A 25,337-nucleotide genomic window follows, 5' to 3' on the forward strand; every position below is an offset into this window, starting at 1 on the left:
ATGTGGGAGCTGCAAGTTGTTTTCGCGATTGTCCTCAACTTTGGTAAGTCAAAGTCATATTAAATAGTTTTCACGACACAGCTGTAAATATTATGCTATTGGTTCGAATCCAGCATTTCCCTTTGATATTATGGGCAGTGTTGCACACTATGGAGAATAAAACAATGGTTGTCAAGGGAGGTGTCATTTTCCGAAAGTTCTCATGTCTAGTGCATCACCAAAAAATGTGGTACTGCTAACTTATAGATGTTCCGTAATTCATTCTGTTATATCCGGTGATAATTAATTGACTGCATGCAGTGAGTAGTTATTTATCCGATAGTCTGAGATATCTTCCCTTCATCTGCGACGATTTTTCATAACGTTGCTTTCGTTACACCCGGTTTAATGTACTTCGAAACTATTACATGTGATAAATTTTCCTCACACAAATGGAACATCGAGAAAAAAAGGAGGTATGATTGAACGGGCGTCCAACATGCATCACATAATCCGATTCCTACTCTAGCAATTCCCAACTTAAAGGTTGGTTGGTTGGTTGGTTGGTTGGTTGGTTGTTGTTGTTGTTGTTGTTGTTGTTGTTGTTGTTTTTGTTGTTGTTGTTGTTGTTGTCGCTGTTGTTGCTGCTGCTGTTTTGACCTGTGAAAACTATTCAAGCAACAGATGTGATATTTGGACGGAATGGAATGCTTAAAGGGGGTTTCTAACACAGAATTGAAACTTGTCAAATTCATGGGATTGTATGCTGCACGTTCCTGGAATAGAATGCGTTTGTCGATCGTTTTCAAGATAGAATTCTGCTTTAACCGATTGCTTCAAACACCCTTTAATTGTCCACTTTTTGCAGCAACTATTTCCAACCAAATGTCGCCAATTCATTTTGCGACTCCAGCATACCCGTATATTTTGATTGAAAAATGCCCCCAACAATGTTGATGATCGTTTTTGTTTACGGTTCCAGAAACATCTGTACTCGGCACATAATAATGTCAAAACTAGGTCAAGCAATAGAGTTTAGGATATAGTAACCATGCAGTTAAAAAAAAAAAAAAAAAGCAAAACACATATTGTTCACCATGTGATAGATTTTCAAAGCGGACAATTTGGCGCTGAATTCGTGCCAGCTTCGATACATTTAAAAGCACCTGACATAATTTCCTCGTAGCCTAAAGAAGAACATGCCGAAACAAAATGGATTTGACATGGTGTTTAAGGGTTCTGTTCTACTAAGTATTCAGCAGATATGTTACCAGCTATCAGCCGCGCGAATGTCACGAATATGACACGAAATCATGTCTTATAGGATTAGTAAATGGGGAGGGGGGGGGGGTCGTTCGTGACTTGAAGCCGCCGGCACCAGTTTGCAGAACTGACTTCGTGCGAACCATGCCGTACCACGGATGAACCCAAATCAGGTAGACTTACACACGACACGGCCATCATCCGTACGATACACTGACCTTATTCGCGATATCGAACAGCCGACCACACACAGCAAATCAGAACAACTGGTACGATCGGCCTGGACATCGATTTTGAGCCGTTCTGACCCCAGCATCTTTCATATAAGTCCCATCGCCTCACGGCGTTTGAACGAAGTGGACTCGTGCGTCAATATACAGTATATTACTCTTGAGATAGACACACAAACACACATGCGCATACTGGAATTTGTATCCTTGTGGAGTCATTGTTTTTGTCTCCTGGACTAAAAAAATTGAGTTTGAAAATCTAGTTTCAAAATGCTCCTATTTTAACCGCAATTAATTTCCTGGGCTGAAATTCGGACTTAATATCCCTTACATAAAATACTTCAATTTGCAACGGATCAACACACCTTGGAAATTCCTAGTTTTTGAGTAAAATCCATATTCTATTTCGTGATAACCTTGTGGAGACGTATTCACCTATATAAATTGCCTTGTGGAGACGTATAGCCTACAATCTTTTGTTCCCTATTATACCCATGTCTCCACAGGGTACCGTGTACCAGATCACCCATCTTGTACACACCCATCTTTGTAAACAACGGCAATCGTGGACCCCCTATTGTACCTAATTCTCATTCCTTTATTTGAACACTTACTTTTTAGCAAGAGCATTCGTTGCTTTTGTATACGAATTTCAGTCAATCGTGGACGTATTTTTTCACGGTGCCCTAACCCTTTTGTCCTAGGTCCACGATTGCCCGGTGTGCGCATACTCACTAGCACCCATCTTTGTAAACACCGGCAATCGTGGACCCCCTATTGTCCCTTATGGTCATTCCTTTGTTTGCACTCTAACTTTTTAGCAACAGCTCTCATTGGTTTTGTACACGAATTTCAATCGTGGACTATCGGTCAATCGTGGACCCTTTGTTTGTGCCCTAACCCTTTGTCCCCAGTTCACGATTGCCGGTGTTTACATACATAGTATTACCTTCCATACCTACTGTGGACATTCCTTTGAATTCGTTCGCATGGTTAAGAAAAACCGGGGGAAACAACATTTTACTTGCATTGTGAACACTCTTTCAATCCAATTTTTTCATCATGATATTCTTGAGTGTTCCTCTTCATTTTGCGACGATAAACCTAACACAAATATGCCTCTGAACCTGTTTTCCAGAGAGGGGAAACCTAGTGCGGACGTGTGCAAGTCCACAAATCGTTCACGCTTCCTGCACACTGTAGACCTCTTTTGTTCACAGGTCCACATAAAGTATGCATAGTGAGAGCAGGTTTGTTTATGGTGTAAATCGAGGATTTCCCATTGTTCCTCATCATCGATCTTTTGTTTATACTCAACTTTTTGGCAACAGCTCCCATTGGTTTTGTACGCGTTTTCTAATCGAGGTCGCCCTCGATTTGACTCCTGTCCTCAATATTACTCGATGATGCTTCATAATTATGTGTGTCCTCGGTTTAGCCCGTGCCGATTTCGCAGTTCTACGATGCGCTTGCCACTGCTTCTGAACAATAAAAAAAATGATATAGGTTCGAAGATACTGACATCGTTCGTGCCTAAGTCCTGATAATATAGTGAACCATTTATCTGATTTTTGTACAGTAGAAAGAAGGGTGACCCATAACGAAGTCAACGGGTAACGTCATTATGCCGTTTCATGTCATGTTTTTTAATTTTCGCTGCGCGGGTCGCTGAAAGGAACCTGTCAATGTTTTATGCGAGACGCGTGACTATCGGCACCCTTCTCTCTTGATTTGAAAAAAATAATTTGATGGCTTTTCTATCTCATCCAAGTCCAAGTCGGGCGCGTATAAGGCTTTAGGATTGTGTTGACGGTGCTTTGGGGCACTGGGAAGATTCAGAAATGGGCCTACTGATGGTCGAGTTGTGTCTTCGTCCATCTCACGCATCACTGTGAGATCCTCCTTTGGGCATTTCTGATTCTGTTTGTCTAGACTTGTAGCCAAATTCCTCACAAGTCATCACAATAAGACAATGACAGGCAATTCAAATTAATTGTGGCGAGGGCATTTCTGTCCTTGTCCACTTTCCCCCCGTTATTTCTGACTGACTTGTGATGGATGTGACTACACCTCTGTCGCGATTCATGAATAAATTGTTCAATAAAAACATGAGGATCATCCCGAGTGCGCCTCAGACTGTTAATGTTACGAACATTTGGCTTCATACTGAAATAAACCGAATTTCATTCCAACCGTCACTAATCCGGCGACCAGAATTAGAAGTTTTTACTGCACTAGTGTCACGCTCACGCGCATACTGCACGCGTTCTTAAAGACGAGGCGAACGCGCATTTTGGTATTCCTATTGGTCGAAGGAGCGCGCGTGCGTATTACCTGAGCGCGACTCGCGCGAGCCTTGTTGCACCGCAGAAAATGGCTGCCGCCTACCGCAAACAACATGCCGCATTTGGATATAAATTGCAACCGACAGCTCGTGTCAACACATGGACAGACTGACACCGACGTAATTTACACGGAAAGCATTTCAAGACCTCGTTTTCCTTTCCCATCAATTCGGGCTGTCACTCCGTGTTAAACGGCCAACGTGGCGTGGATCATTTTCTCGCTTCGACAACTGCAAATGCACTTAGTCTGCCTGGTCAATGTCACTCGTGCGTTTAAACATTGTAAAGGTAAACGTCTCGTGAACGGCGCTGTTTAGGAAGTTATAGGAATTAAGCGTTTCAACAAAGTGTTAAGTGTTCCTAAATGTTATTAGGCGTTAAACGGAAGGATTGTTTTTTGTTTTCCTTAAAGTCATTTTTCAGTTACGCAGCTAGCTGCAAAACTTAAACTGGCTGTGTGAGGCGTTGTTTTGGAAATGGATGCCTAATATCTGACTCAAAATTTAACCTAGGCCTTTTACTGAAGTAAATAGCATATATCTCCCTTTAAACGTATTGAAATGTTTTTCAACTGTTGCAAAAAAGCGTTTATGCGTTCACAAGTTTGACATTTAGGGTTTACAGTGAACACTGCACTAAATCAGTCGATAGGGACTCGATATGAATATCACATGACATCAGCTCAACCCCGTATTTTTTTTTGGCAGTGCGACGATCAGGCCCGCCTGGAAATTTAGCTTATTCAACCTAGAATGTTAAAAATAAATTCATCAAATCTGGATTTGAACGCGTGCCCGAACTGGCTGTTTGAAACAGAGCTTACGTGCTTCGAAGGAAGGTCCCAACAATGTTGCCAATACTCCACTCCCGAGCGATTCGAGTATCTGCTTCCACTGCACGAACATCGTTGACCTCCCCGTATAATCCTCTTATCACGCAGCTAGTACACTCACCTCGACCCAAACCCATTGGGTTTAAATAGACCAGCAGGCGATTTCTAGCCTGGTAACAACGATTGTAAACCAGTGTTTCAATATAATCGTGCTTCAGGGTACCAGACTAAATATGGCGCCAGTTTGCAGCATTATGTTCGGTTACCCCATGCGTTTTGAAAATATAAAAGCAGGAAGATTGTGGGTAAATTATAGCGCCACGTTTTGGCATTGAAGTCCTTTGGTGCACGTGTCCCGTGCGTTTAAAAAAAATCGAAAGCGAAAGGAATTTAGACGGCAACTAGAGATTTGCCGATAATATCAACTTACGCCGAGGGGGGCGGGAACGATCTCCTCTTGCTTATCGGCCTTCAGAGCAATCACTTCCTATTCTTCGGGGGGGGGGAAGGAAAACTCCGTTCGGATATGATTTACGTGGTCTTGTATTACATCGTTGAACCTCTCCTTGCCACGACTTCTGCTCTGTTTCTAGGTTGTCAAGCCTCGACAGGGATGAGATCTTTTTTGTGGTGTGGTTTTCCCACTTTCATTTCAGTGGACATTGACAAGTTCTGGGCTAATTCAAGGGAAAACCCTAACCTTTTGAGAGCTTTTAAATCTCGACACCCCAAATATAGCTGTGGTAGATTTAGAACAGAACCTTAAAACGGTGGTTGTGTTTAAAATTCTGTAACTTAAAAAGAACTTGAGTGATTTGAATGATTCTTGTACTAAAAGAAAGCTTATAAATTGGGCTTTTATATCCTAGATTTTGAAAGCGCTACATGCAGAGCTTCAATAAAACAACAGTTGGGTTTCGGGGTTTTTTTACTCACCCTGTCTAATACAAATCATATTTTAGAAACAGCTCATTACCAATGTACATCATCCGTATTCAAAAGAAAGTGCCCCCGGCCCCCTTCTTGTCTGTCGTTCCGTCTGATTATATGATTCATATAATCAACGCAGGGAAATGAAATTTTCAGTTCGGGAAACTCATTGTTAATTGGACTTCAAATTACATTGCCGGCAAGTTAAATTAAAGCTGTTTCACCGACCCGTTCTGTATTAAAAGGAAGCGGGGAACGACGTGTCTCCGTGCTGATGGCAACGCAAATCAATTCTTTGATCCAACTGCTGCGCAGACCTGGGAAATGCGCCCAAGCGCGTGTTTTTATGGAAGTCAAATTAAATGCCATTTTCTGCGGGAAAACGGAGGCAATTCATGGCACGGGGATTCTTCTTTTTTCCTTATCACGCCTGAGGAATAATAATGCAGGCCAAGGCCTCAGGTATAGTAGGGAGTGTGAGAGGGGCTTTTGTTTCGTTGCATCCAAGATCTTCGTATTTTAAAGGTATGAACATGAAACACGTTTGCGGTGAAAATGAGTGGGTTTTGTTGCACGGGTATATATGCATACATGGAGGTAGAACTCCATGGCATGTACAGAGTGTGCCAAAAATTGCAACATTCAGAAACAAATAATTAAAACTGTTTATTCTTTTTTGTTTAATGGAATTATATATAGCATTAAAGCCTGACTATTTCTCAATCCACTCCTTTTTACCTCATTCCATTTGGTCCCTAGATCCAGACATAATATCAATTAAGTGAAAGGGTGTACATTTTACTTGGGCCACTCTCACCTGTGATGTCACCAATTTCAATGCCTATTCAGTGGTTAACCCAGATTCAGCAACCCAACTTTACACCCTTTCACTTAGTTGATTGTATATTTCTGGATCTAGGGACCCAAATGGAATGGGGTAGAAAGGAGTGGATTGAGAAATAGTCAGGCTTTAATGTTATATGTAATTTTATTGAAGAAAACAACATAAACTAGTTTTAATTATATTGTTTCTGAATTTTGCACTATATTGGACACACTCTGTATAATATCGAAAGTGGTACGTGTTTCACAACACGGTACATTTTACAGTATTAGACGCGTTTCCGGCGTTTTTTAACGTTTTGGGAATCGTCCCACAATGCATTGCAGTGCTTGACGTACTTCCGGTCCACCCGAGGACTCTGGTAGAAGTTCAACTGAGTATCATTTAACGTTACGCAGAAACGACACAAGATAACGAAAGCATTGGAATGACAGGCTTGTAAAAAAAAAAGAGCGACGTTCATGTTTATCTCTGCAAGCGTAATTTTGTAGAATTATTCATGACGTAACTACGTGAGGACATACGTCATAGGTCATGGACTTACATTTCATCCTTTAATCTTCATACTATTCCATCAATGTCCAAATTCAACACAGTCATGCGAAGCTCTTTTTTTAAATGACAGAGTACCGCGGGGACTGCCCAAGTCGTACCAGGTTGAAACTGTTTCAGTCACGGACTAAACATTTTCATAAACATCTAAATATTGAAGGCGCGGATCGTGTTCGCTGTACCAATTTCTTCGCCGCCACCTCCTTTATGAAAATATCGATCGCTCCCACGACACGTATATTATATTAAAAACAAAATCCCAAACGGATCGGTTGTGACACTCGCACGAGAAACCGAAACATGTCCGCCAATTTTCACCGCTAAATCGTGTCGTCGGATTTCGCGCTGAAGTTGCTACGGCACAGTTCGCCAGACGCGCGGGCGATCTACTCGACGAAGGGCAATTTCCGCACACGAGTGCGCCGGTATGGCACTTCAGATCTGGAGGGTAGCGGATGGATGTAATAACTGGAGGAATGATCGCAGAGTGCTGTGCATCTATCACACCGGAGGGGCTTGCTTGTCATATTAGTTGGGGAAATTATAGCTGCGTGAAATTATAGGGTAGTCGCGGGCGGTATAATTAACCCTAGATTTGCGGAACACCTCTAGCTCAAGATTCGGCTCTCTCTAGCCCGCCCAACCCATCAAATACAAAGACCCGTTTGTGGTTAGATTGGAGTGGAGTGAAAGCTTCATATTCGAAGATTTTTTTTGCCGACGTTCAGGAGAAAATAAAAAACAAGGCAAGCTGTAGAGCTGGTCCCAGAGTGCACATGATTCTCTTCGATGGATTCAGAGTGCTACTCGCTGGAAGTCTTTTCATGCATGTGGTCTACACAATGCACCGGATTTAGACCATTTCGGGGTAACCCTATACAATAGCACTGCCCGGATCTCTTCCTAAGCCTACAAACAGTCTGTCACAACTCACAATTAGTCAGTGAGATAGGTAACCAGGGTTAGTCACGAGTGAGAGTCAGGGAACCAGTCAGTGACCCAGTACCACATCAAATCAGCTGCTGTAGACTTTTAAAGCACGAGTCGAATTCGGGCGATTCACAATGCAGTGCGCCACCAACAATTTGCCACGGAGAGTTCATTTTTCCCAGTGCATTGTGGGAGATGGTCGACAAATTCACAGCGTGGGCTGTTTGAAATTAGTTTCGTAAGCGTATGATTCGAGGATCTGTTTACCCTGTCCTTTTCTTCTTATCAATATGGTGTTTTTTTTGTAAGGCGGCAGACACTATGCTCCAACCTATAACAAATTAGATCAAGTTGTCTTCTGACTCTCATGCAAATGGACCATGTTTTGTCGACCGTAAACCTGAAAAATTGACTCTCCATGGCAAACTCTTTGTGGCGCACTGCATTGTGAATCGCCCGAATTGAAAGCGAGGTAAACTCGGCATTTTCGGAACTTGCAAGGTGAGTAGAAATGAAAGCAATGAAATAAAAGTTCATTTCAAATTAATACCAGTCTGCTCTGATGAATAATCAAACATTTGTGATTAAACATGACCTAATGTTTTAAGCCACATTAAAAAAAAGAAACGAAAGTGAGGCTTGGCAGACACTCCAATCATAAAATAGCCTGGCACCATCCCATTCACAGGTTTAAAATTCATGTAAGAGATTCAGGGAACACGATTTAAAATGGCTTTCTCGTGAAAAAAGGTATATCTGGTCCAAAGAATTAGACCGACCATTATGCTTAGTTTGTTTCTGCATTCAATAGGGGACGTTGAACAATAGAGGACAATATATTTACGATCCCCAATTTCCGAAGGTCTCCAATTTGGCGATCGTGTACAAAACATATGGTATGTCTTCCTAAAAATTTCGAGTACAAACAAAAGAGGGACAATAGGGGGTCCCCGATTGCAGACAATACACACTTGGGTGCGTGCTCTTGTATTGTATTACGCTCGAAGACAGACAACAAAAGGAGCACAAAGGGGCCTTTGATCCTCGGACGACGGAGCCTATTGTTAAAACCGGTCCTCGATCGTACGGTTATGTGCTTAGTCTATGGGAAAGTTTTATATTAGAGGGACAAAGGGAAACACAATGGGTTGTCCTCAGGCGTATAGTAAAACACGACTGTGTGAACATGCGTTGGGTGTCGGTGTACTATGAGCCTCTTCGCCCGACTGCGAAAAAAGATGACATTTCCAGATTTTTCTTTACCTTGAGTGTCCCCTCCCAGTGGGGAAAAAGACATTAAAAGCTGCCCGAGAGGTCGGGATTACTACGGCCTTCTGTCGGTAAGCCGAGAGAAAATATTGAAAGAGGGTTTGCGATCCCATCTTAAGTCCGCGAGATGACTGCTTTGCCGCGCCCGGGGCATGCAGCCAACACAAGGTGTCCATTGAGGATATGCACTGTCGCTCTTTCTTTTAAAGGGAGGTTTTTGTTTATTGTGAAGATAATCGTGTTTTCATAGGTCATTGTTGCAATTTCTTAGTCTCGCGACGCCAAAGAAAAACAGTAGTGAGTTGTGACTGAATGATTCATCAAAAAGCAATTTCAGTTTGCAATATATCAGAATGATACGTCTTTTTTCTGTTGGCTTTTAAATGACTCCACAAATTTATGACCTATCCAATAATACACAAAACGATAGCCCACCAATTCTTAAATTGTACCAAAAGAAAACATTAAAACATTAACTGGTTCCCATCGGCATTTAACTGGTTTACCTGTCTTCGTTTTGTCATCAACACACCCCCCAAAAAAATGCAATACGAATTTCCAAATGTTTATTCAATTTGAGTCGACAAATCTGTCATCTTCAGATGCAACTCTCTGATAACGTATACTGGTCCCGAGGCTATTTTGTGGCGCTACCGTACCCAGACAGTAACCATAATATGTCATCACCTGATTGAAGTTATATTTTTATTAACTTCTACCGCATAATCTAATAAATCATCGACATCAACAGTAGTAAAATAGTACTCTGGCAGATACGGCGTTGGGCTTGTGACGGCGATTTGCGGGATGCGGGTCCCAGTTTTGTCTGGTTTGGCTTTTAAAAAGTCTTGGATTTAAGTAATTCTGTCAACCTCGAAGGGAGAGTGACTAGGATCGTTGTTAAAATTTTTAACACAGTTGAAAAAAAAAGAAATGGACTGGAGCGGGGCTTGAAACTGCGACCACCGGATTACGGTTCCTGTGCTCTACCAACTGAGCTAATCCTGTCTTTGTTGACCTTCATCCTCACGTGTTTCCGAGTCTGTCTCAATGTCACGCACTCTATATTATTTTACATTACGCACCTGCTGCAGTATAGATTATACATCAGCTGCACGAATGTTGCAGCAAATACACAAATTGAATCAAGAGAGAGAGAACTCTTCTTTCGGAATACATGCATTTATATATTTTTCTATAAATTTTTCTATAACCACTACAGAGTGATTTTCCATCGTAATCGAATGATCGAATGTTGAATATTGAACACTTTCATTATGAGGAGTTCAACAACAAAGGCCGGAGACACGATGGGGATCAGATTGCTTTGAATAAAACAGCCTTTTCAGATAAGACTTGGGAAAACTTGTTAACTTGCTGTCATAGTCACAAAGAGTTACTCTTGTGAAGTCAAGAGTCGGGTCACAAATAAGATTTGACCCGGAATATGGGGTCTATTTGGCCTGACACTTTTCCGGTCAAAATGACACTTTCCCGGGTCAACATGACACTTCACTGACTAATTTTTTTCGGAACATTTTGACCCGAATGTGTCATTTGGACCCCAAATAAGTGTCATTTTGACCCGGAACAGTGTCATTTTGACCCCAAATACGTGTCATTTTGACCTCGAATAAGTGTCATTTTGACCACAAATAAGTGTCATTTTGACCCCAAATACGTGTCATTTGGACCATGAAAATGTGTCAGGCCAAATAGAACCCAGTTTGCGGGTCCAATCGGACCCGGACGTTTTCCACTGTTAGTCACTAATTTACTTGAATCTGGATAAATCCTGAGTGGTAACTGCCAATATGAATGCCTTGTGATTGAGTTACGGCGATTTGAGATTACCTTAATTGCGATTGCCTTGTGACTGTCATGTGATTATTGTGAGTGACTCATGCCAAGACACGTGATCGACTCGTGACTGACATGTGATGAGTGATGACTTATGATGATATTTTACATCCCATTTCGTCCCCGCAGTTCACACCGCGTCGACAGAGCTTCTGTCCAGCGGGACGTTCTGCATGGTGGACCCCACAAAGGCCAGGGACCTTCCCGGTAACTCATACTACTGCCCGGCCTACAACGAGGACGGCTCGCTCAACACGTTCACAGAGTGCTGCAGCGACGGGAGACCGGGACCAGACTACCAAAAGTGCTGCCAGACTGGGGAGGTCAGATCAGAACAAAAGTAAGTCAGGCCGTGTCCGAATGACTTTGATACGGCCGTCAATAACGCACTCGAGTCTCTATGCGAAGTGACTGTAGTCGCTCACCAGTGGCTTCCATAGGTCCGTGTATAATTTCTAGCCGAAGCCAATTAATTTGGACACGGCTTAAGTCAGAGCCTGTGGGAAGTATCATGGCGTCTGTGGAACAGCAATGAGCCTTAATGGAACGAATGAGGGCAATCGTACGACACCATTTTCAGTACATAAACACTAGATAAATCCTGTTCCTTAAAAAATGACATTTTTATATTGTAGCAAGATACAACTCACACATTAATGACGACATTTTCTTGGAGCAAAATAATGAAACCAGACATTTTTATATAACATGTTACTTTAAGTAAATGTTCACATTGTTTGTTAACGTTACTCGACCGACGCTGTGATAATACAAACCTCCCATACTTTAACCCTCCTTTCAGCGATTTCCGGAACATTTAAGGCAACCCAAAACGGAACTTCCTTTTCCGGGCTTTAACAAGTTCAAAAAGCTTTTTCCTGAGGTCTTTCGTACGTGGCTTCCGCTAATGACGAGTGTATGTTGCGATCGTCCTCAAGATTATTCACTGTTCGACACATGGACACATTATAATTACTCAAACGTTTTCTATCAATAACAAGTCAAAACCTTAAAATGTAACGGTAGGCCTACCGTGCTAATGACGAACCCAGAGGTAGAGCTGTATGAACACGTACGTGACAGCAGAGCAGGTGCAAGCGCATGGGCTGGCTGTCCTTCAAATTCACTCTTGTTAATTTATCTGTTACCTTTCTTAAGCCAGTAGCTTCAGGGGAGCTTCAAAATAAAGTCCCCGTCAGTCCCAGAGAGTAATTACAGCTAGGCGTACAGCTGTCTCCAAATCAGCTATATACACGAAACCAGTCCGGACTCAATTTCATGTGCAGCCGCTATAAACAGAAAGTATAGCTTAGAATATTTATGAGCTGCACACAAATCAGCTGGGGCCTATATGCTTATAGACATAGCAGGGCGTTTTCCCTGGTAACCATTTTTTGCTATACAGCTGCTTTCAATGCTTAGCATTCTTGGGTGCGTGATTAGCAGCACCACCAAAGAAAGCAGCCGAGCACCACCAGAATTTGGGCCAACTTCTACGGATTTTATGCTAAACAGAAGCACACACAAAAAGTTTGGCTGAACTGAAAAGAAGATCAGAATGTATTACGATGAAGGCATACATCACAATGTGCATGATAGCAAGTGGGGTATCGTAGCTTATACCAATCCTGAGGGGAAAAAATACACCAATGAGTAATGTGCACTCAGGGAGGCCTCCACTAATGGCGGATACACTTTGTCCTATTGTTACGAAACAATGAAGACATTTTGTACAATAGTTGGCACAATGCTTCAACTATTACGTTGGTACACTGACGAGTTTACATTGATTATGTACGTTCTTTCATTGGTTCTTAAAGGGGATGTACATCATTGGATTTTGCTGTAATTTTCAGAAATGAACTATTTGAGGGGTTAGTATGATAGATTAAAATATTGTTACAGTGACATGTTTGAAGTTTTGTGTTCGAAAATGCTGGAAAAACCAAGAGAAACAAAATTGTTCAAGTAGTCTGGTTCCCTGACTCCACTAAAGATAAAATGGATCAATTTATAGATGCCGGAAAATTGTAAGGTAAGGGAACCAGTCTAGCTGGCCTGAACCCGTTCATGAACATGTAACCAATAGCAAACAAAATTGGGTCTGAAAAAATTGGTAAATTTGGAGCAGAAGTTGAAAAATAGTTGGTCGGCCGACTGTCACTTACCAACATCCTAGTGTAGTATTTCATAAAAAGATGGTAGTTTTATTTTTCGATGTTTGCAAATGCTGTATATTCCCTTTAAGTCTTGTCCTGCTTGGGCTTAATTTATTTTTAATCCAAGGCATATGACTTCAAAGCTGCACAAGAAGCTAACTAGACTCTGTACAGTGTTGTGAAAAAAAAATCTGAGATTCGTAGCGTAGATTTTACCTTAGCCAAGTCTTTAATCTACACACACCCTGCAATCATCTTTCGAGCTATATAACCAAGCAGCTGATGTCCACAAACACGACCGCCCGCTGGAATGCACTGAAGGCTAAACTGATAAAAATAAAAAAATAAATAAAAAAACCACCCCTCCTCACGCCCCGCCGTGTATATCTTATTCATGAAGAAAATGATTTCAGGGCTAATTGGACTATTGCTACATACGGGGTTGTCATAGCGACCAGGGCATGACAGAAAATAGTAAAAAGGCCGCCGGAATTACTTCCGCGCGGCACCTCACAATGGAAGGTATCGATTTCCAGAGATGTGAATTATTGATGGCGGGAAAAATTTGGAATAACAGTCTGCAGGCTGAGCCCTTGGTAGGAAGTGCTGGCTGAATCCAATAAAGTATTGAGAATGTGGATCAGTTGCGACGGACCTTCAGTTCTGAACAAATTAATATGCTACGGCAGTTGGGTTTGTTTGTTGTTGATTTATTTAGGTTAATATGAAATTTTAAAACATCGCTGGTTCCGATGTCTCCTCGTACTTTCGTACCTATCAAACTGACTGATTCACTGACTGAATGTCACTATTCAGCCGGGCAGTTCTATCGTATATGATTACCCCGTAACGCCGCTGCACGGGCTGAACACGGCCCACGGTTCGGTGTTCTTGAGATCGCCTGATCTTTTTTTAAAAATCGCTGGTTCCGATGTCTCTTCCTTGTTTTCGTACCTACCTCGCTGACTAAGTCACTGACTGAATGTCACTATTCAGACGGGCAGTTCTATCGTATATGATTACCCCGTAACGCCGCTGCACGGGCTGAACAATGCCCACGGTTCGGTGATCCTACAGATCGCCCGATGTCTTCCACAAAATGTTTTGCAGGAAACGCAGTGCATTGTGGGTAACTTACCGCCGTAATCCAGGCACGAAAAAATAGGTCATATTCTAGAGCGAATTAAAAATCCCGTTCATTAAAGCAATTTAGTAACTTAAATTATAAGTAATAATCTTCTTTAAAAAAATGTCAGAAAGTTGACTGGGGATGATAGTGTGCCAAAGGATTTGACAAAAACAAACTGCAGTATTTGGGCCATGTTTCAAGAAGATAAGGAGATAATCTTGAGAAGGATTATTGATCAAGGAAATGTTGAAGGCAGCCGTTCACGTGGCAGACAGAAACTCCGCTGGGCTGATGAATTAAAGGAGCTGACAGGCATGTCTCTGACCTCAGCCTACCGGTCAGCTTTGGATAGGCAGAGGTGGAACTCCATCATCAAAAGGGTCACAGTGAGTCGCTCATGACTCTCAGGACTACGACGACGACGAAAAAAAAATTAAGTGAAGTATTGTGTGAACGTACGTTAATAACTTTTGATTCACGTTTGTTTGCACCTCCAAAATGGCGTCATCATACAGCGCCCTCTCTCGCTCAAGAATAAGTTCATGCGCACGCGCAGTGCGCAGACAGAAGTGCATGTGCGTGCTGACCCAGGATCACCAAGTGAAGCAAAACATTGTCCAAAGCAAAAAGCTTCACCCTCTCGCTTGCATAAGGTATCAATGAAAACTCCCCGGGGCACAACTCGAAGGAGACTCCGTGTTGAGACAGGCTCTCCCCCATCTCCCCCATCTGAATTTCAATCGTATTTTTGTTTCCAACACCTGAGATCGAAAGCCACACGGGTAAGCTGCATTATCATCGCCCGATAGTGTATAAAAAATTCATGAAGATGGTCTCTCGAAAGTGTCGAATTTGGCACTGTTTACCGAGGGCACCAAAATGCCAGGCGTCGTGGGAATAACAAGATCGATGCAAATTCCCTATTATTTATTTTAGCTAACAGGTGATACTGTGCAATTTGAAGCACGGCATGGTGGAAGGTATCATACCTGGCCTACGGGTATGGCATTCCAGCTTTCATCGCGAAGGAATTTTGTCTTGCTGTGAACGGAGATTAGAACTACAGAATGTGCCCCAAAAATGGCAAAATTCAGAAAACAAACAATCAAAACTGCTTTTTTTCTTTAATGAAATTATATATTACGTTAAAGCATGACTATTTGGCAATCCTTTTTACCCCATTCCATTTGGGTCCCTAGATTTAGAAATACAATCAATTAAGTGAAAGGGTGTAAATTTTACAAAGGCCACTCTCGCCTGTGACGTCACTAACTTCATATACTATGTCTATTCAATGCCTATTCAATGCTTAACCCAGATTCAGCCATGTCCAGGTCGGAATGGTTCAAGTAAAATTTACGCCATTTCATTGTATTTCTGGATCTAGGGACCCAAATCGAATTGGGTAAAAAGGAGTGGATTGAGAAGTGGTTAATGTAATATGTAATTTCATTGGGGAAAAAAAAAACATTAAACAGTTTTAATAATTTGTTTTCTGAATGTTGCACTCTTTTTGGCACCCTCTGTATATAAATCGGCGAATGCCGGATGAATGCTAGACATTTAAAAAAAATTACCAGGGGAATCAATGTGATTGCAGTTGTTGACGTAAAACAAAAACACAACACTCCTACAGTATCAAATTCGTAGTCCAGAAGCATTGTCACAATTTTTTTTTTGGGGGGGGGGAGAGTAGAGATGCAAAGTTTGTTGAAAGGTCTAAGATTATGTAGCTTTTTTACTCGGCTGTAGATTTGACTTTTGTTGTTGTTTAATAGTGCAGTTCAAGGAAATGTCAATAAGAGCCTAACACCCCCGTGTCAAACTGTAGAATTTAATTTGATTCGTCTTTTTAAATTAAATTTTCACCAAGATTGAGGGTGGGGGACGGGCTTGCAATCGACTGACCTGCGAGTCTTCTTCAGCAATTCCCTCAACGAGTTTTCCGCACACTCTGAACTTCTAACCTATAATTCTAAGAAATTGGATCGGCCCCCAAAGATCGTGTGTCCAATATCCTAAAACATATTGACACAATGGAATCCATCTGGGACGACTCGGGGCCAGCCTTTAATTACATCGGGCTGACACGTTAAGGATGTCTCAATCAAAAAAAAAAAAGGCGCCTCTTTCTCCGTGCTCTTCAGCCAGTAATTCCGTTTTTGTCACCCAAAGTCCGCCTGCACCATCAAATCCTGTTTCAGTTTTAACCCTCGCTACTATTTGCCCTCTGCATCCTCTCCCCAGTGCCCTAATAATCCTCCGTCTTAACATGGTACACGCTCCTGTTGAGATTGGTATCTGGCGGGTTTTTGGCGCGAGTAACCATAGCAACACATGGCTTCTTCTTTTTTAATCGCTGCCGCCGGGCACAAGGGAAATCACCAACGGCTATCGCGCCGTGTGATCGCCCGCTCCTGCGGACAGCAAACGTGCTTCTCTACCTATTGTCGGTGATACTTAAAAGTCACGCAGCACGGACGAATAACGCCTACAGCTTGGGATGTGCACCGAACGGTGAAAAATGTCATCTTGTCTCGACAGTGTGTAAAATTGTCACCGTCAAATAATGAATTTCCTGTTGCGAAATTCTCGCGCCCAAGCGGCATTCATGAGCGGTTGACGGTCGATGTGGGTGAATGGCTGTTGGTTAGAATCAACTATGGGGAAAATTTCCGTAGTAAAATGATGATTTCACAATCGGGCATACAAGACGTCGGAAAGTGTGCCTTTTTATCATGTGACTTGTGCCGTTTTGCGCATCCAGATGTCCGGGCATACCAATGCAGTCCAGTCCATACCAAAACACCGTTTGAAATAAGCCTCTGTACTAATGACGTCACACTTTGTTTACATGTGCATTTTCCTATGGAGCCAGCGGGGGTCCACGGTCCACTGAGCACGTACCATAGGAAAGTGCACATGTAGACAAAGTGTGACGTCATTAGTACAGAGGCTTCGCAAGTCGTGATAAGCTTAATGAATTGTGACAAAAACGTTTCATCCTCTAGTTTGGGGAAAGCGATTTTTGATTGACTTGCGTGTCGGACTTGAAAAGCATCTCTTGATTCGGCGTCACGTGACCTTAATACGCCAACCATTTTGCGAGTTTAACTTCTATGTGGTCAAATTCTAAAAGCATGGGGAAGATTTTCGGGTGCAAGATATTAATTGCTCTGGATCTCAAATTGATTTTATAGTGCAGAAAGGTAGCAATTTTATTTTGTATTCTGTACCTCGTAACTCGATTGGATCGTAAGAAAGTTAAGGTTTTTGATGGAAAGCGGCGGTTTTTTCTTACGTATTGCTTTGTCAATATCTATTCTGAATGTGGTTTTTAAACTACATAAGCATCTATGGGGCAAACACCTTTTTTTGCACTCCGAGCTCTTGTGAATTCCAGACTTCGAAATTGACATGCCTGGCCTTCGTGTCGAATTCTTTGACAAATTGGAGATTTTGGTCCTTGTTTCTATGTGTGATTCTCCTGGGTTTTCCTAATTTCCTCTATCCCATCTAAATTAAAGTTCCCCCTGTCTCGACCAAGGCCACATGTCCTTTTTTTCGTAGATACACGGAGGGATATACTCTCTTATGTTGGGAGGGTGGGGTTGCAAAAGAGGTTGTTAATCATAAAAGTGTTGTTTCAATCTCTAAAATGTAAGAAAAGCAACTTACGGGCTGACATCCAGTGACGGCTTATTTCAAAATGGACCTTAAATTTCGAAAATTACAACGATGCCTTAGAGACACAAATAGGGGCCTATGCATGTAGAAATACTGTATTAGCTTCATTTGGTGTTTATTCGTTTAAATAATTTAACGTTACGGTAAGCAGATATCCATGATGTTGGACATATTTTCTTAGGCCTTACTGCCTTTGAGATTGCAAGCAAGAGAAACAATCAATGGAGAAAAGAAGTACAATGATCCCAACCAAAAGAAAAATAGAGGAACATTATTAACCAACAATTACATCGTGCATTATAATCAGGAGATAATTTACCATGCGGGTCAACAGAAGAGGAGGCAATATCGACTCCACACTTGAAACGTGACGAGAGTATAAATTTACTTTATTTTTAACATGAGAAAGTAAATCTTACTTCAAAAGTATACAGTTATGTATTCGGTATACCATTCTGCACGGTGTATCAAAATAAAGGTTGTCGAAAGTAATGGGTTAATATGTAAAAGTTATTAACTTGAACACTATCATAGCGGCTCCATCTTAAAAGGTGGTTCATTAACCTTTTTCAAGTGTGCCAAGTAAGTGGTGAGTGAAGCTATCGGATAAATTTGCTCGCAGAGGACTGTGCGTTGAAAGGGGTTATGTTGCAGATCATGTTGATGTTCTTGAATTGTTACTTCATGTTGCCATGAATTTTGCCCTACACGTTTTTCCTACACAAAATATGAAAGTCGCTTGTTTATGTCATCGTATAGTCCTGGTGTTGTAGAGGTTAAGACGTATCCGGAAAGTGCGTTGACCACGACTTCGAAATTCAGCGTGAGCGGTTGCCGTCGCCAGCTCATGTGTAGACTTTCATTGAGGGCCATTTTCAACGCTAGACTTACGCCACCGCGTGTCACATACCCGAACTCGAGACGGTGAACGACCGTGCAAGCAGAGCCTCGAAACGAGGCCAGCGAAGCGTGTGTATTACAACGACGCCGTGCATCCTCGAACCGGCAGGGCTAGCAGAGCTAGAGATTCGTTATTGCAAGCCAACCCATTGTCACATTACTAAAATAGTTTCATTTTGGTGTGGGTATAAATATTAATAATAACATCAGTCGTTTTCTTATTTTATAGTCTTCTCCTCGAGTTGTAACAATGTACGCCACTACAGAAAAGAATCACGTCAGATGGGGTAGACTCGGGCTAAAAAAAAAAGTCGTAACAATTCGTACGAAAACGTCACTACTCAATGTTCCATTTTTGTTATTGTTGATTTATTCCCTTTTTTGCACCCTTGTCCATCCCTAACAAATCTTGATGGCGTCACTTTTGAGACCCGCACAAAAAGCATAATTTCGCCACAGTCATAAGCTCCATGTATCAGGGATAAGGTTATTAATGATGCACCTGAAATTCAGGAAATTAAAAAAATTCTGATTCACCCACGGAGCAGAGAGAAACATAGTTGCATCGAGAAATGTGCGGGACAGATGGCAGTATGTTTCATTCAGATGCACCTGTAGGCCCCATTTATCTTTCCAAATCTTGATGAATCACTGGACTCTGAACGAGTCACGCAGACTAAAGGGAGAGCAAATGGTGTGTGACCTTTTCCGTCTCAGGGAAACAAATGGACCGATCCAGTAAGCACCGCCCCATGGTGTTCAGACCAATCACAGCCGTGATTTAGGTCCGACGTGCGTGCACTAAAGTCCGACATGCGTGCACGCGCGTATGATGCGCGCGGAAAGAAAATGCAGCGTGGCATTGGAGAGGAGCACGTGTTAATTTGCAAACGTGCGCAAAGGGCGGAGCTTACTGGATCGGTCCATTGACCTATCGCCGTTTGCGAGTAAGCCACACCCCTAAGACAACCCTATGGGATTTTTGTACACTTAAGTTTTGTTTGTCTCAGATGTTGCGCGTTCCGCGTCCATTTGTATATCATTTAATTGGACAATATTTCACAAGCTGCGTCGACGCGCTTCTAACGCGCTTCTACCGGGATAGTTCTACCGCGATAGGTCAATTCTGAAAATTCCACCTTATGAACAATTCTGAAAGATCATCATGCACACGTACTTTTATATTCAACTGACTTCATTCAAACGTTTTTTTTTTTCAAAGGATACAATTATGAAAACTATTTTCGTATTTCAAGAACTGAAATAGACTCTTTTTAAAGGGGAATTACGGTCTGAAATCCCCGAAACTTTGATGTTTTGGATTGTTCACTTAACCTATTTCAAAGGTCTGGTTGAAAGGAAACTAACCTAAAATGTCTTACCGTTCCCGAGAAAAGACGAGAACACCCCGGTTGTTTATATCGGACGCGGCGGACATTTTGTGGCATACCCATACGTATTTCCAGTGTCCACATAATGTACGGTATACGTTGTGTGTGTGTCACATGATACACACATCGCTGTTACACACATGTTGTTTCTTGCACGTCCGCAGAATGCGATGCACTGTGCCGCAGGATTCACAACTAACACTCAACAGCTCGATTTTTTTGAGAGTCAACAGTTTTTCTCGCATGGTTCTCGCAAGTACAACACAAAACGCCCAGTTTTTAAAGGATGGTTGTGTAGAAGTTTATATCCTACTTTAAATGCTTTTTCCAATTTATATCATTTCGTTTAAAATGCGTTTTGTAGGCCAATTAGGCGCATTTCAGGACGCAATATCCCTTTAATGACAATACCTGGTGTCCTTACCCCTTGACAAAATATATTTCTGAGAAAAATAATAATTTTGGCCATTTTTTTCATACCAGTTCAAATATTCTCAATTTAATCGCATCTCCCCGGACCTTAAACATTGAGGACAAAAATATTTCTTCAGGCATACTGCTTTATGCTTCAAATTTGTAAGAGTGGAAAACACTTTAACCTTAGCACTCCTAAATCCTCCAGTTTTAATAGTGTTTTTTTTTTTAAAACACCCTATGAATTTAAAAGAGAATGCATTTATCAAAAAACTTTGTAAGTTTGTATCGGCTAATATCATGCATCAATCATGCATTGGATTAATAAGAGCAAAATGTATCGCCTATTCGAGCCGATGTGGACACGCGCGTACAATGAAAATCCACGGTGCGACCTGGAAATTACGATTGATACACCGAGCAAAGTCCACACGTCAGAACACACCTAGAAAGATGCTCCGTTTCTCACGCACTCCTCTGAAATATTAACCACGTTTTTGTACCCATTTTCATTGATAGCTAAGTGTATGTGACTTGGTCCCACGCTACGAAAGGCATTCTCATCATTTAAGACGCGAGACCGAGGTTGCTCTTAAAATGAAGACATATTTGTTGGCATTCTTAGGAGTGCATGACACACGCACGTTGTTATTTTGTGAAGTGTTTGCACAAAATATGGGTATAAATGTGATGTTTAAAAGCTTGAGTTCTTCTCGAGTTCTTCTTTTCGAACTATTTTCCCTGGATTAAACCTTTCCTGGAGGAAGTTCATCGAATAAACAGCTTGTAGTCAGGCTAAGGTTTCGAATTGACGTTGTGTAAAGTGTTGGTTCACTGTTTGAGTTTATCAAGCACTTTTATTTTAGCTGTTTTCATTTTGGTCAAGGAATACTTAAACTATTTTTTTTTAGGAACGTCTTGAAATCTTGGAGATTTAGTTAACATAAATTGAGACGCTTCATAATACTTTCCATTTTTATTTAACAACCCCCCCCCCCAAAAAAAAACAAAAAAATCCAAACTTGAAGGATTCTTGTATTTATGTAAGTAAAGGGTTAAAGCCAAATCCTTTAAGTCTAAAAGATACATCCACCAACTATGGTAACTCGTGTCTTCTCACTCGATTCTAAATCTTCAGCGTCTTCGGTTTCCAAAAACTGATCAATAATTTCCAAGGCCTGTACAAACTTTGAAACCCAATTTAAGCCAACCATACGTAGATATTCGTCTGGAGCCAAGTCGTAAATTAGATTTCCCGCCTTTTTTGCCCGCTGGAAATCCTCCCCACTCAGCGTTACGACTTATTACCTTACGCGGTTAGATATACGTTCGTATACAAGATAAACACAGCCCCTTCTCCGATCGATAAACTCTCCGACTGTTGATTCTGTTTTCTTGCCATCCAGGTGGGGCTCGATTAAAGAGACAGGCATCTACGTTGGCATAGCAACGGCCTGCCTCCTAACCATCATCTTCGTCTTCACCTACTGTCGCTCAGACACCTACCCCTGCGTGGGGGCGCTACAGCGACGTGTCAAGTACGGGAAGGACGCCTGCCTGGACGCCATCTGCTTCTGCGACTGTTTTAAGTGAGAAATCTCTGACTTGATTTTGGAATCATTTCACAAGATAATACTGATACTTTTATTAAATTAATGACACAAGGTTGTGACCGTGGATAGCTCCTGCAGGGCTAAGATGGCATGCAGATGTTTCTTTTCTTTTCAAACGTCGAGCGCCATTTCGTGTAAGGCCTGCCACAAAACTGCGTAAATTGAATTCGTGTGCGACAAAAGACTTTTGCGACAAACATGCACATATGTACACGCCTGTATACTTCTTAAGAGGGAGATTTTCATTTAGGTTTTGAAAGTAGCCTGTTTTAGACTGTTTAGTCTTAACATGTAGTTGAATGGTTCATTGTAAAATAAGAGGTCATTTTTATTTTGAAATTATGCCTCTCATACTCTCCAACCGGTTGGCCGAAAAGACTACGGTTTTGACGTAGCTCAAGGAAGGTCTCTACCATCACATTCAATGGCGTCCAAGCATATGCAAAACGTATTTAAATCAATATTACAGTCTTGATGTAGTCATATATACCTCATTATTTTTTTTATAAATTACGCACGAACTTCTTGACAGCACAGACTCAAATAAACGCGGGTCAATCACAACGTGTATTTGGATTGTATTATTTAAAACAAATGTCGCTATACTCGGCCAGATAGCATCCGCTTTCTTACACATGATGCGATTGTGCTTTTGTCAACAGAGGGCGCTCTAAGTCAAATTCATAACCTTTCGTGACCCGTAATTTTTTTACAGGACGAAACGGAAGACCCAGCGGCGACTAGAGGCGACCAAACTGAACCAGATCGAACCGCTCTGTGAAAGGACAGGCAGCCAGGAGCAGCTCGTAGTGCCCATGGTTGTGCTGGAGGACAAGCAACAATTCTGGTGGTAGTCTGCGGTGTGCTGTGGAATTTGGACTCTGAGAAAAATTCGGACTTATTCACCGCATGCACTGCGCATTGGTGTTGTAACACGAGAACTGACATGCTTCGTGTGCCGCCGACGGGAACTTTTACGAGTCGAAATTTCATGTCAGGTTACATATGGACACGGACATTGGCAAGTCCGTTTTTCATAATTGTTGCAAATTTTGTCTGATTAATAAGAAATTGGGAGTTATCTTTCCAATGCAGTTCACTTCTTCTATGTGTATAATGTTTAACATCCCTCGGGCTATAAAGAAAAGTATGTCTCATATTTCGTCATCCGACACTTCGAATTTTTTGAATCGTTCGGGCTTGCTAACGTCTAAGGCCGGCCTCAGGTCGACCCGTGATTTGCTTGCGCCACGACGGAACCGTCGGCATCAAGCAGAAAACGCTCAGGTCACAAAAGAAGAAATCGTGTGATGGTCGCGGAACACGTCGCAGAAGTTGAATTTTTTTCTACTCTTGCGACTGTTGATTTTTTTTGAGCGCAAACTGAAGCCGATCGTTTTAATATCGTTGCAGTTACACTGAGGTCGCACAAAATCGGCGACTGAAATGTTCCCGACGGTCGTAGCTCAGGCGCAGCTTGATCCGGAAAAGTCAGTTGCCGACTGATCTGTGTCGTCGCAAGGTCGACCTGAGGCCGGCTGTAGTCTCTGATTTTGGAGTTTTCAATTCGTACAATGAGTAATAGTCAATACACGTGCACGTTTGGAGACTATACGTATTGGATATCTGTTAATTGTTAACTTTTCTATAAGGTACTAAATGAGAACTTTTTACTCATCATCTTTCGCCTCACTGAATAGTTGCGTGCAATTTTGAACGGATTTGGACTTGACTGCGAGTACTTTAGTCGGTGGAGATTTGTTCGAACATTACAAGCTTTTAATGACAAAGCCAAACCGGAAACGAAACCTACCTTTTAAAAAGGGTCATCTTGCCTATTTTAAGTCCAGTGGCGATCTTACGTCATGGCGTCGGGGAATTGTCAGGTCAGGGAACCAGACTACTGAGGGCGCTGTAGTGATGACATTTTTTAATTTAACAAACGCTATAATTTACATTGTTTTAGAGCAATTAACTGAACTTTTCTCAATCTAATGTAAAAACTACATACAATTATTTTTCAACCACACGTGGATTCACTGATATTTACCCAAAATATTTTGAATATACAGCGCCCTCATTCGGCCTATATTAAGATAAAAAGAAATGAGTTTATCTGGGGAAGATGTACTGATTAAAAGGGAGGCAAGACCTTCGAAATCAGCACTCTCGGTTAATAACTTCTCGAAATTGTTATTGCAAAGTTGTACATAAAATATCCAAAATTGTTAACTTAAAGGTCTTGTCTTCAAAATGAAGAGGATATAATATATTTATACAAGGAAATAAATTATTGATAAATTTGACTTTTTACAATAATTGTATATTATACGAGGAGTAGCCAGAGAAGCTGTACTATATTTTCTGCTTTTGAACAAAAGAGGGCGATGTTGTGAGGTCAGGTTAGAAATTGAAAACGTGAATTCAAAATATCTGAAAATGTCTGTCCAATAGTTTATTCATGTTCTATTAAACTGCAATGCAATGTTTCAAACGGTATATGGTTTAATTCTGTGGTTTTTAGTTTTTAGTGTTTGATATAATTATGTTTGCTGTTTTATACTGAAACGTGCACGCACTACTAATATGAATTTCATAAGTTACCCGTGATTTGTAAAAGGTGATTATTCTATTCGTGTGTTTGCTGAATTTTTTCGAATAATTATTATATAAAACCCCACCAGTGCTTGGGGTTCAATAATTTCCACATGAAATTCACAATAGACCGATTGTGCAAATCACAACCAGGGATTCAATTAATAAAAATTCTGGATTGCAACATTACGATACACTTTAGAAGTACATTGAAGCCCAGGCTGGATTTACATGTGCCTTTCCGCTGCACATGTATACGACTTACCAGTGGCCAACAGAGGGCGCACCCCAATTGCGATCTCCCATCTCCTATCGATTTAGTTCAGCGTGTATAGATCGACCGTTGTCAAAGGACCGCCTATTGAAAACGCCTCCCTCAAAATCGATCGTGGCCCAAATCTTCCCATGGACCATT

The 25,337-nt window shown here is 41.6% G+C and overlaps 1 protein-coding gene across 1 annotated transcript; it reads left to right on the forward strand.

Moving 5' to 3' along the window:
- On the forward strand, nt 1–24,491 carry LOC119726079. Its single transcript, XM_038197695.1, has 4 exons — nt 1–43; nt 11,164–11,374; nt 22,121–22,303; nt 23,043–24,491. Exons 1-4 carry the CDS (start codon nt 1–3, stop codon nt 23,179–23,181), a joined length of 576 nt encoding a protein of 191 aa, XP_038053623.1. The 3' UTR covers nt 23,182–24,491.
- The last annotated feature ends 846 nt before the right edge of the window (nt 24,492–25,337 follow it).

Source organism: Patiria miniata, unplaced genomic scaffold (genome assembly GCF_015706575.1).
Source record: "Patiria miniata isolate m_02_andy unplaced genomic scaffold, ASM1570657v1 HiC_scaffold_19, whole genome shotgun sequence".
NCBI classification, from domain to species: domain Eukaryota; kingdom Metazoa; phylum Echinodermata; class Asteroidea; order Valvatida; family Asterinidae; genus Patiria; species Patiria miniata.